Genomic DNA, 14,353 nt, shown 5'->3' with positions numbered 1-14,353 from the left:
TAGCCAGGGCTTTTTATCATTCTCCTTGACTTGCCTGGTAGACTTATATAACTCTTATGATTGAGGACCACATTCTTTTTAATCTGTTCATAAAGACTTTGTACCTTTTTAAAAAGATTAATTAGCCAAATAGTTTCAAACACAATAGTTTTTTTTTAAACCTTTATAACATAGATTCATTGAGATTTAATCTTATTTTCTTCTGTCACTAAATCACCAGAAACAAGTTAAAAAGTTTATAGTATGTTCTCCGGAAAATAAACCACACAGACAAACACCAAATGGTGAATTAAATAACAATCTACTCAGTGCCTTTTATAGATATGGTTAATGTTTTGGGTGTCCTTATGTCACTAAAAAGTCATTTGTACTTTGTATATAAACTAAATAGTCTATAAAAGGTTTTTCTTTAGAAAGTAATAATGATCACTGTATAATAAAATTTTAAAATCAGAGAATAAAAGAACATCAGTATAACCTTGCCATCCTAACATAACCAATTAGCCTTTTGATTTACTTTATTTTATTTGTAGTCACATATGCACATATTATGCAAACTATTTTCTTTTTTAAAAAAATTTAACGTTAGCATTTACCATTTTACCATGTTTTACGAAGAATATTTTTTAAAAAAATTTTTAAAAACGAATAGTTTTCATGGGTGACTAAAATATTTACTTATCTAGTTTTATCTTATGGAACACTAGGGTGCTTCCATTTTTTTCTTTTTATATATAATAGACTATGAATTTTTTTATTTAGCCTTTGGCTTTTAAAAATTTTTTACCATTTGTTCAGGAAACCTCCCCTGTTCATTCATTTATTATGGAAATGCCTCTTATTAAGTCGGTGGGCTTCTCATTTAATATAGGGTAAAGATTATTTCAATTTTAATAATATTTATAATCTTGCTTCAGGTCCTTAAACTTAGGAGAAGTTTGGCCAGTCTGCACAGCTTTCACTACCCATTTCCCTTTCACAGCCTTGAGGAATAATGTATACTACCATCAGTCATCTAAAGTTCCAGTTTAGGATTTGCTTAAAATACTTAATCGCTTGACAGGATTATTTTTTTTAATCCATAAATAGTTGTAGTTTAAAAATTTGTATAATATTAATACATGGAATTAGCTATTCCTGAGTCAAACATTCAGTTTATTGGAAACTCTTAATGATTTTGCTATTATTGTTGGCATAAAAATGTAATTGTGGAATTACCATCTAACATTTAATTTCAGTAGTTTCGATTATGGCTTGGCAATTTTGGTAGGGCTAAGCATAGTCAGATTCACACACTCTTAAGTGGTTTTCTTTCTTATAGGGTTAATGAAGATTGGATTTGTAATTACTGATGAGATATAATTTCCAATTGCTCTAATAAATACTATAGACAGTGTTTAGCCATGAGATGCAGCAGGGGGAACTTTGAGTTAGCTGACATCTGGACCATAATCTGTGCCTTGCCATTTGCTTGGTGTATGACTTTAAGCAAGCTACTTACTCTCTGAGCTGACTTTTCCTCATCTGTAAAATTAGGATAAGAATCCCTGTTTTCCAAGATTTTTGTGAGTTTTAATTAAGAATTGAATATGTAAATTGGCCAGAGTAGTAGATGATCACTAAGGAGGTGATTAATAGTTGGTGATCAGTAAGACATAGCTATTAATTTACCAGCAGTATTAATCTTATGTTAACCTGAGAGTTCTTGTTGCTTTTTAAAAAGTAAAAAAGAATTTACTGATTTAAGTATACATAGTAAATTTTGTAGGTTGTGGAGATGTTTGTTCTTGAAGAATTGGACAAGAAGTATTAACGATGTATATTCATGCTAATGTTTCTTACAGGGTTTAGTTTATTGCTTGATGTGTTTTGTGCTCTACATGGACCAAGAGAAAAATGTGTTGAAATTCTGAGGAGTGGTCACTTGTTAGCTATTTCACCAGGTGGAGTTCGAGAAGCCCTACTTAGTGATGAAACCTACAACATCATATGGGGTAATCGTAAAGGCTTCGCTCAGGTTGCAATTGATGCAAAAGTGGTGAGTTGTATAAAACTAATTACTAAAGTAAAGCTAGGTTGAATTTATATTAAATGCTTAAATAGCGAGCCAAAATATGTAACAAATTATGTAATGTCATTGAAGTACTTTAAAAATCAGTGTAGACAACTTTTTTTTAAAGATTTTATTTAATTTATTTATTTATTTATTTATTTATTTTTAGAGAAGGAAGGGAGGGAGAAAGAGAGAGAGAAACATCAATGTGTGGTTGCTGAGGGCCGTGGCCTGCAACCCAGGCATGTGCCCTGACTGGGAATCAATCCTGCAATGCTTTGGTTCGCATCCCGTGCTCAATCCACTGAGCTATGCCAGCCAGGGCGACAACTCTTAAAAAGAGAGTTAACTGTAGGGAAATGTTCCTGTGGATGGCAAATATCCAGCAAAATATTATCTTACATTTCAAAATACAGTGTCTTAATCAGATTTGTAAAATTCTTTGGACTCCTTTAGATATAATTATTTTCATAAATAATAAGCAGTCCACTTCTGTGTATTTTAAACCTTTTGTGTGATTGAGTTGGCATATTTCAGTGATAGTTATTGGTTGGTCTCATTGCATTTCTTTTTTCTGTGACCAATTCATATAACAATAAGACTCAAATAATATGTGATTCATCATTTTGAGTCATATAATATGCAACTCATCATTTTTATGTCAGGAAATGTGATAAAAATGTCATAAAACTATCTAATAGTATGAATAAAACTGAGAAATAGATATTGGTGTAATTTAGATTTTTAAAAAAAGACTTTACAAATGAATTTGTCAGTAAAATTAAATGTTCCTCTGGGATTCACTGTAATTATTCTACTTAGTAGACTGAAAAATGTGAATGCCATTTTATCCATTTCCTTTGCTTTGGAAAGTATTTCTCAGCTTTTTGGTCTCCATGTTGTACTTTATTGTAGGAAACATTTATTACTTATGAAATGTTTCTTCTTTGTTTTCTGTTTATTTTCAATTTAATTTTTTATTATTATTATTTTTTAAAATTTATTTATTTATTTTTAGAGAGGGAAGGGAGGGAGAGAGAGAGACAGAGAGAGAGAAACATCAATGTGCGGTTGCTGGGGGTCATGGCCTGCAACCCAGGCATGTACCCTGACTGGGAATCGAACCTGCAACACTTTGGTTCTCAGCCCGCGCTCAATCCACTGAGCTACACCAGCTAGGCTATTTTAATTTTAGATTGTCTATTAGAAAAAGAAATCATAGTACCTTTGACAAGGTGTGTTCTTTTTCTAGGCCAGTCAGTTAGTTAGAGACAGCTGCCAGTACATTCACATTTCAGTTTTTTGTACCCACTGCTGCCACATAAAGAAATCAGTCTACACTCTTAGCTTGCCCATTCATCTTGCAAATACAGATTGTTGATTAAAAAAGTAAAACATAATGGATAATTTATTCTAACCCAAGATCAATATTTGAAGAAGAGTGAAAGTTTTCTCTACATTTTTAATTGCAGAATTGCAGTAAATTCAAATGTATTGAGCTCTATTCTCTCCTGTACACATGTATATGTAGCTCCTAGAAGTAAGTTATTGCTGTATAGTACTTTAATAACACGGTCCTAGTATAAGAGTTAATGGACTTGCCCAAGTGTTTAATAATACAAAACATAAAAACTGAAGTACTATTGTCCTGTAGTAGATTATAAACTTTCTGAGGACAGGCCATCTTTTTATATTCTAAGTCTCTAGTATAATGACTGGCACTGAGTAGGCTATTTGTATTTGTTAAATTAAATTGATTTTTTAATACAATGTTAAACAATACCAGAAAGGAACCTTTTTTTAACATTTTTTTATTGTTCAAGTACAGCTTTCTAGAAAGGAGCCTTCTGAATTCAATTTTATGTTAATAGTATCAGTGATATAGAAAATTAATTTATAGCACATTTTATTTTCCAAAAATTCATAAGTACTAATGTAGAAAACAAAACCTTAGGCTATATAAGTAATATAGAATACAGAAGGATATATACACAGCTATACAAAAATGAAGGATATATAATATGTAATTGAGCAATGATAAAAGCTAAACTCTATTCATAAATAGTTCAATTTTCATGTTTATATTTTGCAAGAATTATTTCTTCTAAGGTTTAAGAGAAAAATGTCAATAGGTTTGGAATTACATAAATTGATCATGGGATTCTAATTTCTCATTGTTAATAGTTTTAAAGAACATTGCCTGGAAGAAGGCCTGAAAGAAAGAAATTATGTAGAGAAAGAAACTCTTATTCCAATCCTTGAAAGCATTTCTAGATTAAGATAATATAGATAATTTAAAGTTTTTGTATGAACCTTGAGAAAATTTAAGAAACAGCCTTTTACAAGTTTATAAACAAAAATCTTTAACACTGCTGATTTACAAAAGAGCATTGTAAGTTTGTTAAGTTTTGTACCACCCCAACCTTTTGTAGTGCTTTTAAAGGCTTTATGTTGGTACTCCTGTATAGTAAGTAGGTGACATGTAATTATTCCAATGTTGCAGATGAGGAAACACAGGCACAGAGAGATGAAGGGATGGAGGGACCGGGTCACACAGCAAGGCAGAAGCAGAGCAGAACACGCAGTTCAGGACTGCAGGCAACCAGTGCTGTTGCCATCACTGACTGCATTTCACAGTGAGTCTGCTGACCTTGAGATTAGAGGGGCCTTCCCCATACTTGAGGGAAAGAGAACTTTCAATTATATATGGGTATAGTTGTCAATGTCATAAGTATCCTGCCTGGAAAACCCCTCCATAGGCCTCACAGAATTATCATAAACTTTGGCCAAAAATTTAAGACTATTATTGCAGTATTAACTACATTTAAATTGTGACTTGTGACAGAAATTAAAGCAAAAAAGCTTAGATCGTCAATGTAAGCTCACAAAACATTATTTAGAAAATACTTAAGGTTCATTTGAAAGTTACAACTAATAGTATAAATCACTCTTACTTTGTGAATTCCTCAGAATTATGACTTGAATAAGAATTTTTAGGTAATTTCATATTCAAATAAGTTGGAAAAATATTAGCCTGTTTAGTTGGAAAACAAATAACAGATATAAAAGGAAATAAACTGAGTAAAATTTTTTATGTGTAGTATTTCAACCTATTAAAAAAACTCTTTGAGATATGGTAGTTAGTAGCCCCATATTAACATGAAGAAACTGAGAGTTAGACATGGTAAGTAACTCGTCCAGTGGTTCCCATTTTTTTTTAGTGGAAAAGTTAAGACTCTAAGACCATGAGACTGGTTCTCCAAGAACAATTTTAACAAAATACACGTTCTCTTTTGTACATGTGTGCATGTGTTACCGAGCACAAGGAGAGGGGGGACCAAGGCAATGTACTAATACCTGAAAGGAATCCCCCCGGGTTCGTTATGTCTGCTGCCAAAGGAAAGACATCTCTTAATGCCAGAGATTCGTGAAAAGGAAAGGAAATGTTTATTTAATGCTATACAGACTTAAAGTAATACCTAATGTCTTCATCAGAATCCCAAAGTCCCTTAAAACACCCACAAACACACACGGTCCTTCCTTCCCCCACTCTGCCCAGGCTGGGGTACCGTATCTCAGGGAAAGAAATAGAAGCCTGTGGCTCAGGCAGCCCCCTATTCTTCCCAGTAATCCATCTCGGCTGGTAGGCCTTCCTTGGTTCCCGGCATCATCAGCTGTGTCTCTGGGATCTCTGCTAAAGCCGGGTGGTGGTTCCCCCTTCTAAAGCTGCGGGGGGGTGGGGGCACTCTGGCAAAGCGGAGTGGCTCTCCTTTCTATTGCCACAGCCACGTGGTCCTCTCTGCACTATGGCTGCAGGAGTCTCCGCTCAGCCAAAACTGTGTGGTTCTCCTTCCTCAATGGCTGCAAGGAGGGGGGTCACCACTATGCCAAAGCTGAGTGGCGGTTCTCTGCTAAAGCTGCATGGTGATTCTCTCTCGCAGGGCTGCGGGAGTTCCCATTCTAATAAAGACTGAGTGGTTCTCTCCTTAATGGCTGCTGTGTCTGGGTTTAAATCTCCGTGCCAGTCTTCCTCTGCAGCCCCATTTGCGATTCCTCCCACCATCAGCTACACTTGCTAGCCCTCTCATATCCTTCCAGCTTTACTGGGCTGCCACTGTGAGTCGGGGCAGGTGTGATCCCATGTCACGGAGCCAGTCTTCTCTAAGCTCCCATGTAGGCGCTGTAACTTGAGGACCTGCCCCCCAGTTATGTCTTGTTGGGGAGGTTACTTCCATTTCTTTGACTCAGAGCATGGCCACAGCTATTTAACATATCTATGTAACCAGTTAAAGGTTATAGATATGTTAAATGACCGTGCCAGAGGTTAGCTGCAAAGCTGTTGCTATGCAAAACAGCTCTCAATGGCCCTGCTCCATTTGTCCCTTCCTCCAGCCCACACCTGGAGGGGGGGGGTGCGGTGAGGACATCCTAATATTTCCTGGATACCCTGAGTTCTGGACCCCATTCCAAATCCCTATTTGGGGTCCCCCTCTTGGCTGCACCCTGTTACACATATGCATCCATAAAGAGACACATGTATATGTGTAATCAGAATGTGGTGCTAGGTTATTTATGCAACTACCTTGTATACAAAGTATGCACAAGGAAAGAAATGAATAATTGTACTACAAGATCAAGTTGTAACAAGGTGACATTTGTAGTTTTAAGGCTGTAGCTTCAATGCAAATTTAGGGAAAATGTGCCCAATATGTAGCCTGGAATACTGAGCCTGCTAGAGTAAACTTTCTCCTGTTCAGTAGGTTCTAGAAATGTCCAGCTTCTGGAAAGTTAGCTATTCAAAGGATGATATGTTACCTGAAGAGTGTTTAAATAGTGCATACCTCAGTACAAACTTTGGGGTTCGTCAGTCAGGAGACATAAATCTAGCAGAACTGGTTAGAGAAGGCAAAATGGCATATGTATGAGCTGAAAGGTTGCTGTTCCTTAGGCATTTTAAGTTCTTAATTCTAACATCATAACTACTTAAGACATTAAGATTTCAGCTATCATTTTATTTTATGAAACTATTGGTGGTTTTCTAGATCAAAATGTGCATATTTTACAACAGCATCAGTGTACTGTGTCTCATATGCGTGCTTTGTGAATTAACTCCATTGAATTTTAAATCCTTCATCTGACTTCTTTTCTTTTATTTAATTTAATCTTCATTACATTTTTTTCCATTTTGTTTCCTTATACTCCTCTCCCCCTAGCATTCACCACATTTTTGTCCATGAGTCCTTTTTACTTTCTGCTTAGTCCCTTCATCCCCTAATCTCCCACCACCCTTAGCTGTCATCCTGCTCTCTATCTATGAGTCTGTTCCCATTTTCCTTGTTAGTTCAGTTTGTTCATTAGATTCCACATATGAGTGAAATCATATGGTATTGTCTTTCTCTGACTGGCTTATTTCACTTAGCATAATGTTCTCTGGGTCCATCCATACTGTTGCAAAGGATAAAATTTTCTTCTTTCCTACAGTTGACTAGTATTCTGTTGTGCAAATGCCCCGTAGTTGTTTTATCCACTCATCTAATGATCGGCACGTGGGCTGTTTTGATATCTTGCTGACTGTAAATAATGCTGCAATGAACATAGGGTTGCTTATGTTCTTTCGAATTAGTGTTTTGGGTTCCTTTGCATATATTGCCAGAAGTGAGATAGCTGGGTCAAAAGGCGGATCCATTTTTAATTTTTTGAGGTATCTCTATACTTCTTTCCATAGTGGCTACACCAGTCTGCATTCCCACCAACAGTGCAAAAGAGTTCCCCTTCACATGTTACAGAACAGACCCAAGGGGGGGTGTAAGATATACTATTACCAAAAGGACCCCCCACTAGGTTCTTTATGCCTGCCACCAGAGGAAAGATGTCTTTCAATGCCAGGGATTTGTAGAAAGGAAAGGAAATATTTATTTAAAGCTATACAGACTTAGAGTGGTGACTTACTGTCTTCATTAAAATATTAAAGTCCTTTAGGTTACTCCCAATTACATCTTGGGTGGAAGTCACTTCCATTCCCCTGGCTCAAAGCATAGCCACAGCTATTTAACATGTCTATGAAACCAGTTAAAGGTTATAGATATGTTAAATGACCATGCCAGAGGTTAGCTGCAAAGCTGTTGAAAACAGGTCTGAATGGTGCTGCTCCCTGTGTCCCATCCCCCAGCTCAGCCTGGTGGGGGTGAGGACATCCTATATATATTTTTCTAATATTTCCTGGATACTTTGAGTTTTGGACCTCATTACAAATCCCTATTTGGGGCCCTCCCCCTTGGCTGCACCCTGTTATACACATACTGACTTTTCTTTACATGACTTCTTTTTCCTAACTGGTGTTAAGATTACTGCTGCCTATATCTGACCTTTTGTATTCAGAGAATGGACTAATATGTTGAAAGCATTGTCTCTCTGTTCTGTTTATCTGTTCCTTCCTTAATTCATCCATCACACTTCCTTTTAGCACCCACTCTGTTTCAGGTAGAAACAAGGTCCTGGGCCCATAAAATAAGGTGGAGGACCGGCTTCGGCCTGTGGGCCTTGTGTTTGCCACCTGTGTTCTAGATGCTGGGACACAGCAGTGAACAATGTCTGTGCTATTCAGAATCCTTCTTGGGGAGGGGAAAGATACAATAAATAAAAGGTCAGTTAGTTATATGTGAGATAATAATTTTATGAAAAAAGCTGTACCTATAGTCTCTTTCCTTCAGTCCACCATATTTTACTCTTTTCCAAAGCTGAATAGGAATGGCTTTTTAAATGTCAGCTGATTTACATTATCTCAAACCCTGCTCACCAAGGCAAGTATTTCTGTATTAAGCAAATACAGATTGTAAGTCAAATGACACTTGCTGTCTCCACAGTTTTTTCTATTCTAAAACCATTTTACTTGGTATATTTTGTGTATGCTTTAAAATGTTCAGTTTTTCATCTGCGTCAGTTTTACTGTGGCATCACCTCCTCACATGATCCTTTGCTCCTTCACCCATTGTTTTATGGCATTTTGGTTAAGGTCTTCATTTTTAAAATTATACTTAATTATTGACATTCATAGAAAACTGAGAACCATAAACTTGTAAGAAGTCCTCTAAAATTAATGATGTGAAGAATTTTTTTATATATATGGTTTTCCTTTTTGTGTGATGAGTCTTATCCTTACTTTTCATTGATGTTGAAGATTTTTAGATTTAATAAGCTCACAAAAATAAATGATGTTTTACTAATTTTGTGACAGCATGTGGCCAAAACTTGTCATTTAAATTTATATAAATTTCCTAGTAGCAAGACTCTTTGTCTTCTTTTTCTTCAGTGAGCATAGCATTCAGAAACCCACTAAAATCAATTTAACTTTCCACATTTATTTTATTAATTTATTTCTACAAATGACCAAGTTTAGTCTAAGCAACCTAGTGATAAAAGTATACCTTTATTTTATAAGTACTTTATTTTCATAATCTTAAACAGTCCCTCAAAAGTTTACATTAGTGACTCAATAGAGACATTGAATGGATTAATATATTTACTTTTTAATTCAAATTTTCTCTTTAGCCCATTATTCCTATGTTTACACAAAATATACGAGAAGGATTTAGATCACTTGGAGGAACAAGTAAGTTCTAGTTCATATGGTTTTTAATGATAATGTAATATTTATAATACAATATTTTATCTTTTCATTTCTTTTTTAAGTTTTCATATGTAATATTTTAAATATTTGGGCTTTTGAACCCATGAAGTGTTCAAATTGTAGATGTTTTCCTATTTAAAGGCTAAATAACTGGTTCTAAGAAATGTCAGTCCTTAGATGTTGGGTTTTTGCCTCTTAAACATACTGAAGCTTGTTTTTCATGGACTTTTTAAAATTACAGAGCATTATGTAATTTACTTGTATTAAAACATGTTGTTGAAGGTTAGGACAGATTTACATATAACAGACCGTCTTCCTAACTCACTCCCGAAGAAGTTGCAGCTTTAACAATGGATGACAATATGATACTGAATTAAGGTGAATAACCTAAGGAAATATAATTTGCCTTGGTTTTATTTCTTGATTTGTTACTTTTTTATTTGTTTGTTTTAAAATATTTTGAACCATGATACACTTGCTTCTTTTTGCCTACCTTTAATTGAGTGGTAACAAAATAAGCTCTGAATCTAGTTATAGGAGTGCTTTTCCTTTGCAATATGTCTGTTTTGTTTCTCTTTTGAAATTTTCATACTATTATTTTTCTACTGTAAGCTTTATACATGACATTTGGTTGACTGTATTTTATATCCCTAACATTATATTATTAGTGTTTATATCCTCATACAAATCCTTTCCTGAAGAACTTTAAACTTCTGTTATTTCTTTTATGTCCAACATTGCTTTATTGTTGATATTCCATTATGTTTTATAGGTCTTATTCTTTTTCTTTTTTCTTTTCAAATTTAAAGCGGAAAGGCAGGTTGATGAAACATTTAACTTTTGTTGTTTAACAAAAGTTATTTATTATTAATTTTAATTTCTCACAGATCATTCTTCAGAATTTAAGTTGCATACCAGAAATTATTCCTAATTTTGCTTCTTTAATTGCAAAGTGATCTCAAAATCCTTTTATACTGCTTTGATTTTTTTTTTTTTTTTTTTTTTTGCTTTGGTAATTGAATATCAAAAAGTAGTGCCTAGTGACTTTTTTTTTAGTTTTACTTTGGGTCTTACGGTGTTTCCATATGTAAACAGTGATTTAAATTTCCAGTACACTTAATGATTATGTATTCCATGTTGCTTACCTTTTTTAGATTTATTTTTTTAACTTAGTCTTAAAGTCTATCAGTTTATTTTGTATTATTACTACTTTTAACATTGCTAAATTGTATATACATTATCATTAGCAATTTTTTGCTTTGTCATGTTTGCCCTAATTTACAGTAATATTTTAGTTTTTATGTAGTTTATTGATGCATTTTGGTCTCATGTTTGTGAATTTATTTTATGCTTCCATTTTTTCTTTTATTCATGTAAATCACATATATTTTTTAAAATCATGCTTAGTTTTTTCTAAAAATAGATTTTTTTAAATCCTCACCTGAGGATATGTTTATTAATTTTAGAGAGAGTGGAAAGGGGAGGGAGAGAGAGAGAAAAAAAATGTTTATGTGAGAGATAGATTGATTGCCCCCTGTTTATACCTCACCTGGGAACTAAACCTACAACCAGTGTGCCCTGATGAGGAATCGAACCTGCAACCTTTTGGTGTATGGGGCAACATTCCAACCAACTTCTAATTAACTGAGCCACCTAGCCAGGGCTAAATTATGTATTTTTGAGTCTCTAGACTTTTTAGCTTCTAGTTTTTGGTTTCAGGCTTTACACTTTGTTTTGCAATTTAGTACTTTGCCTTTAAAATTCTCATACTTTTAAAAGCTAATTTAAAAAAACCAATAGGCCTTTTTTAAAAAAATGTTTAGGTTTACAGAAAAATTGAACAGAAAGTACAGAGTACCCATAAGCTCCCTCATTACTCTCCAGTTTCTTCTGTTAATTTCTTGCACATTTATTACAACTGAGGAAAAGCTCAATTAAAAAAAAAATTACCAAGAGGTGATAATTGTTTGTCACCTTCCTCTAAACCTTACATAATTAATTTGAGAGTTTGTAGTTACATGCTCAGAATATGTAACCAATTAAATGATTTTGTTTACCTTAAAACAGGGTTATTTAGGTGGCTTTATGAAAAATTCCGCTATCCATTTGCTCCAATGTATGGAGGTTTTCCAGTGAAGTTACGCACCTATTTAGGTGATCCTATTCCATATGACCCAAAGATAACCGCGGAAGAATTAGCAGAAAAGGTAAATTATTCTTTCTTTCTTAGTCCTTTGATAGACTTTTTTAGTTTTAATATTATAATAAAAATTCATTAATTTATTAATTTATTTTACAAGCATGCTCTAGATCAGTGGTGATTTCCTTCCTAGGGAACATTTGCCAATCTGGAGACATTTTTTATTGTCACAGTGGGCAGGACTTGGGAAGTGGTGGTGGTGCTACTGGCATCTCGTGAGTAGGGGCCACAGATGGTCATAAACATCCTACAATGTACCGGACAGCTCCCCACAACAAAGAACGGTCTATTCTAAAATGTGACAATTAAAAACAAGTCTGTAGACATTGTCATATGTCACCTGGGGCACAAAATCAACCCTGGTTGAGAACTGCTATGTTAGAGTATTATGGAAGCACAAAGGAAAGGTATGTAAATTATTGGGTTGGCCAAAAAGTTCATTTACTTTTTTCTGTAAATGACACATTTTTCATTTTCACTAACAACTTTATTGATTTGGATATTTTGAGTATGTTGGCTATCTCCTTCATGGTATAACATGGAGCATTCTTAATTAATGTCTCAATTTGATCACTATCAACTTAAATTGGTCTGCCTGACCCTGTGGATCATCATCCAGCAAGATGCGTTTTAGTTGTGTTTTTACTTCTCTTGAAATAATAAAGTATAATATACCAAAAATGTTGCTTATCTTCCTCTATCTTCAATATTAAAATGGCTTCACAAAAATTCATTAATTTCAATGTTTTTTTATTTTAATTTTAATTGTTTTCTGCCTTTTTGTAAAATGCAAGCTGTTGTGGCAGATGTCATAATGCAATCTAACAAAATTGTTTCAAATGAAGTTAAAGAGAACTAAGTGGTACTAGAGCCATCTCATGGAAAAAAACAAATGAACTTTTTGGCCAACCCGTATTAGGTTTGCATTTAGAAAGATTACTAGAAGCAATATGAAGGCTGAATTTGAGTGAGACTAGTAAAACTCCAAAAGGATAGTGACTGCTTTATAAGTTCAAAAACTAGAAAACTTTTTAGAATGAGGGCATTTGAAAGGTGGGCATGTCTTAGATGTGTGGACTTGAGGTGGAAGGTGGAGTATGAACAAAGAAGCAGTGGTAGGAACTAAACTGACTACATATACCAATAGTTTTGAGGGGATGTGATTACAACAGGGAGGTTGGGAAAGACTGTGTAGTAAATTCTCCTCTAGAAATTTTGCAAAGCACATTAACATATTAAAGATTTTAAGAAACCCTGCAGTAAAGTGGTCTGTTTAACTTTGTTTCAAAGAGCATTTTCCAATCTCATTTGACCAAAACCTGTTTTTCCTTGAATAGCACTTAACAACAGCTGTGGAATAAATTTGGGTTCACTAGCTTAGTGGGTACAGTTTGGTCGATGAAATTGAAAAAGTAAGTAGGAGCTACATTTTTAGGCCCTTAAGTAATCATACCAGGGAATTTGTCTATTAAATATATTTAAATTAGGATAAACCTCTATTTGGAAATGACTCATATCAGGTGCTCTCAGATTTTTTTGGCCAGAGCAAGCAGATGTATAATCTCTTCCTCTGCAGTGGTTTGTGATGATGCTAGCAACTGTGATAACTTAGGACATGTAAATTAAAATGCCCTTTTTCAGAGCAGAGGTTATGCTATGAAATTTTGTATTTCTAGTTGCTAGTACAGTATTAGGTAATTAGATCTGAGTAAGTGTTGGATGAATGAATGAACTAGATAATGATCTTATCTACTTGAAAGGCAGAGCAAGGTACAGATTTGAGAGATTGTACAGAGACAGAATGCACCAGACTTGAAAACTAATTCTATATAGTTACCTGTACAATAGCTATGTATACATTTACAAGGTCTGTCCAGAAAGTTTCCAGCCATGTACTATGAAAAATAAAAACGTTTATTGGAGAGGATACAAGATACAAGAAACATTGCACATAGGACAATGATACCTCTGTCCCCTTTAAAGTAGGCACCTTGGGACCTCACACAGTTCTCCCAATCATCATCAGCTGCCCTGTCATATTTTACTAAATTTCATCATGGTCTGAAAACTTCCCTTTCAAAGGTAGTTTTAATATTGGGAAAAGGCAGAAGTTGCAGGGTGCCAAATCTGAGTGATAGAGGGTCTGAATCACCTGGGTGATTTGATGTTTTGCCACAAAACTCTGCACGAGATGTGATGCATGAGTGGGTGTGTTGTCATGATAAAGCTGGCAATTACCAGTTGTCCACAGCTGTGGCTTTCTGAATCATGGGAATAGTTTCTGTGGAACAATGTTCAAATTTAATGCAAAATTTGATGCAGATTTGTTGCTCTACTTGCTCAGTCATTTTGAGTGGGATAGCCTCACAGTGCACATGCTCACTCAACAACATCTATTGTCCACACTGACTAGTACAGTAAAGTCACCATTGTTCACACATGTGCATTCCAGTCCACTCTTCTTGGCTACCAG

At 34.7% G+C, this 14,353-nt stretch overlaps 1 protein-coding gene across 5 annotated transcripts in view; it reads left to right on the top strand.

The window, feature by feature from the left end:
- The window catches only part of TMEM68 (transmembrane protein 68), a 48,176-nt gene that overhangs the window by 22,527 nt on the left and 11,296 nt on the right, over nt 1-14,353 (top strand). For 4 of the 5 annotated variants that reach the window (XM_028533918.2, XM_036031117.1, XM_036031118.1 and 1 more), the window contains 3 exons: nt 1,845-2,038; nt 9,602-9,662; nt 11,748-11,887. In XM_028533918.2, coding sequence (XP_028389719.1) covers nt 1,845-2,038; nt 9,602-9,662; nt 11,748-11,887 — 395 coding nt within the window. Of the gene's footprint in view, nt 1-1,844; nt 2,039-4,556; nt 4,690-9,601; nt 9,663-11,747; nt 11,888-14,353 lie in introns of all 5 variants that reach the window. The other variant, XR_003686101.2, reaches the window with a different exon arrangement.

This window comes from Phyllostomus discolor, chromosome 7 (genome assembly GCF_004126475.2).
Source record: "Phyllostomus discolor isolate MPI-MPIP mPhyDis1 chromosome 7, mPhyDis1.pri.v3, whole genome shotgun sequence".
In the NCBI taxonomy this organism is placed as follows: Eukaryota; Metazoa; Chordata; class Mammalia; order Chiroptera; family Phyllostomidae; genus Phyllostomus; species Phyllostomus discolor.
This window is presented reverse-complemented; position numbering and strand designations above follow the sequence as displayed.